This window comes from Primulina tabacum, chromosome 7, assembly GCF_025594145.1.
Source record: "Primulina tabacum isolate GXHZ01 chromosome 7, ASM2559414v2, whole genome shotgun sequence".
Taxonomy (NCBI): domain Eukaryota; kingdom Viridiplantae; phylum Streptophyta; class Magnoliopsida; order Lamiales; family Gesneriaceae; genus Primulina; species Primulina tabacum.
Genome location: NC_134556.1, coordinates 38,753,051 through 38,756,076, shown reverse-complemented (window position 1 = coordinate 38,756,076; position 3,026 = coordinate 38,753,051). Strand labels below are relative to the sequence as shown.

The 3,026-nt window shown below is 36.2% G+C and overlaps 1 protein-coding gene across 4 annotated transcripts; it reads left to right on the top strand.

Annotated features, from left to right (window-relative positions):
- The first annotated feature begins 670 nt into the window (after positions 1-670).
- On the top strand, positions 671-2,824 carry LOC142551851 (F-box/LRR-repeat protein At1g67190-like). Of its 4 annotated transcripts, none has more exons than XM_075661294.1 (2): positions 671-867; positions 1,346-2,824. In XM_075661294.1, the coding sequence occupies exon 2, from the start codon at positions 1,372-1,374 to the stop codon at positions 2,629-2,631; it is 1,260 nt and encodes a 419-aa protein (XP_075517409.1). In that variant the 5' UTR covers positions 671-867; positions 1,346-1,371; the 3' UTR covers positions 2,632-2,824. The 4 variants fall into 4 exon arrangements, with proteins under 4 accessions (XP_075517409.1, XP_075517408.1, XP_075517406.1 ...); XM_075661293.1 differs by having other exon boundaries at positions 671-1,219; XM_075661291.1 differs by having other exon boundaries at positions 671-1,241.
- The last annotated feature ends 202 nt before the right edge of the window (positions 2,825-3,026 follow it).

The window sequence follows — 3,026 nt, the reverse complement described above, 5'->3', positions numbered from 1 at the left end:
AATTTAGAAATTAATAATTCTTCTCTATTATTTGTGTTTGTAAATTCAAAAATTAATTATTATTTATTAATCATAGTGCACATAAAATAATAATTAAAAAAATCATCAAACAACTTCAAATTTTAACATGAAATTAATTATTAAACGTAAAAAGAAGCTTTGGTAAATATTATAATTTTTATTATATTAGTCAGTAAATAACACACGAAACTTATAAAATTTAAACGAAATCTTTCAACTTCTAAAAAAAGTTAAAGGAAAAAAAAGTCTAATCATGTAGAAATTTTTTATGGAGAAAGTTGACTGATGAGAATGATGTGTTGATGAGAATGATGTGTTGGATAAAAAATAATTGTATGTTTTTAAAATCCAAATCCCACCAAATCTATCAAATTTGATGGGATTTAGATATACCGAAATCCCATAAAATTCTAAACAAATCCGAATTCTTTTTTTGAATCACTTTGTCAAACAGTAAAAATAGGATTTTGAAATTTACACATGAAATACTCCCAAATCCTGATTGTCAAACACACTGTAAGTATCTCAAATTTAATAAAATAGTATAGATAGCTATAGAAGTATAGATAGTATAGATGTTGAAGTCGGGTACACCAGCCTGCACGTATACACCGTCACTGCGTGTATTTAGTCACAGTCTGAAATACGTTTGTCTCGCATAAAAAAGCTTGACCATTTCCATCCCAGCCCCCACCATCCAGCGTATCAGATTCCTGCCCCCCTTTTCTTCCTTTCACGAGAAATCGTTGCCTTTTGATTCTTGTACTACTTGTGATTTTTGATACCATATTTACAATGTTGCTCGATTTTATTCCGGATTTGTTGTATCGGCGTTTGATTCTTCCGGTAACTACCTTGTTTACTCGTAATTGTTCCTGATTCATTAATAGAAACGAGTGCTATGCTGGTGTTTGCGTGATTTCTTGAAGCTGTGATTCAGGATTAATTCGGAGAAACTTGATGGCTTCTATTTGATTAGGGATGAAAATTTATGCCTTTTGACAAATATTCAGGAGATAAAAGGGCGTTTGATACTGTGCTTTATTATTCTTTTGGTCTGAATTGGATAATTAATTTGTTTTCCTGAATATTCAGAGTATTGGACCATTTCTTGGAAATTACTGGGTGCAGATAGAATATTCTGAACTTGCTCGAAAATATTGACTTCGAGCAATACAGGAAGTTGAGGCAGACTGTTGTGAGTTATGGTTTGATGCTAGGTTTGAAAAACCTGATTAGTTATTTTGTGTATTTGGTCAATTTGGCCCACACCTTAAAAGTTCAGCGATTTGACTGAGTTTGGTATAATATAGACTTTTTACAGTTCTACACTTGCTTGTTTGATTTCACATGGAGTTTCTTCCGGTTGAGGTCGTTGGTAATATATTATCACAGCTTGGGACTGCTCGGGATGTCGTAATTGCATCTGCGACTTGCCGGAAATGGCAAGAGGCTTGGAGGAATCATCTCCATGCACTTTCATTTGATTCAAGTGATTGGCCTTCGTATCACGAGTTTTCCACGAGTAGACTTGAGATACTTATTACTCAAACAATTCTCCAAACCAACGGACTGCAATCTCTTTCTATCATTATGGATGACGTGGACGAATTCTCTGCCGCCCCTGTTATTGCGTGGCTCATGTACACTAGGGAAACATTGCGCCACTTACGATACAATGTAAGGACAACTCCCAACATCAACATTCTCGAAAAATGTGGTAGGCAGAAGCTTGAAATCTTGGCTTTGTCTCACAATACTATTACCGGAGTTGAACCAAGTTATCAGAAATTGCCTTGCCTGCGATCTCTTTCTCTGAGTTATGTCAGTATATCGGCTTTGGATCTGAGTCTTCTTCTTACCATTTGTCCTAAGATTGAATCTTTGACCTTAATTAGTCTCGATATTGTCATGTCAGATCTGCAAGCAACAATGGACCTGAGTAGTAACTCATTAAAGGATATTTTTGTTGAGGCGATCAGCTTGGATAAATTTATTCTGGAAGCTGATAGCTTAGAGAAGTTGCACTTGAAAGATTGTACGCTCGAAGTTTTCGAGCTTGTTGGCAAGGGGATGTTGAGATTCTTGAAGATTGATGATGTTAGTGTGATTCATCTCGATATTGGTGAGAATGCTGAGAATCTGGAGGTTGTGGATGTGAGCAATTTCACAATCATGTGGGCAAAGTTTCACCACATGATCTCACGGTCACCGAAGTTGAAAAAACTTAGACTTTGGGGTGTTGTATTTGATGACGAGGATGAGATTGTTGATATGGAGACTATTTCTTCATGTTTTCCATTACTGAATCATCTATCCCTGAACTATGATCTTAAAGAGGCGGCGGTGCAGTATGGTTTACAAGGTTCGTTTGTTTTAGATAATGTGATTTTGTTGGAACTTGGGTGGACGGTGATAAGCGACCTTTTTACAATGTGGGTTTCGGGACTTCTTGAAAAGTGCCCTCGTCTCAAAAAGTTGGTCATCCATGGGGTCGTGTCAGAGACCAAAACCCACGAAGAGTGCAACATGTTAGCCAACTTTACTTCATCTATTGTAAGACTTATGCGGAAATACCTACACATAGAGGTTAAATTTGAATATGAGTAGCTTTGTATGGCACAGGAGTTTGATGTCAAGAGTGGATTCTTCCTAGTGCCCTCAGTTTGGTCTTTCCATGATTTTTTTTGCATTGAGAGCAATTTAAACTGATTGCATTCTTTGTGTTCAAGTTAAAGCTATGTTTGTATGTGCTACTATGTTTTGTCTATACATTCTCGAAGTGCGAATTGCACTGCTTTCATTACGCTCATAAATAATTCTTCCTTTTCATGTCATTTGCAACTCATCCTTGGATTCCATGTAATCCAAAAGTTTGTTCCAAAGATATGGGGTGGAATGGATTCGGAAGGTGGCAATCTACTTTGCTTGTGTTAGCTGGAAATCCCAACAGAGTTGTAGATTTCAGATAGTTTTTACCACTTAACTTTTTTCGACAGATAAAT

Excerpts from the sequence above, each read along its gene's own strand:
- LOC142551851 (XM_075661294.1), top strand. The coding sequence starts at position 1,372 with ATGGAGTTTCTTCCGGTTGAGGTCGTTGGTAATATATTATCACAGCTT.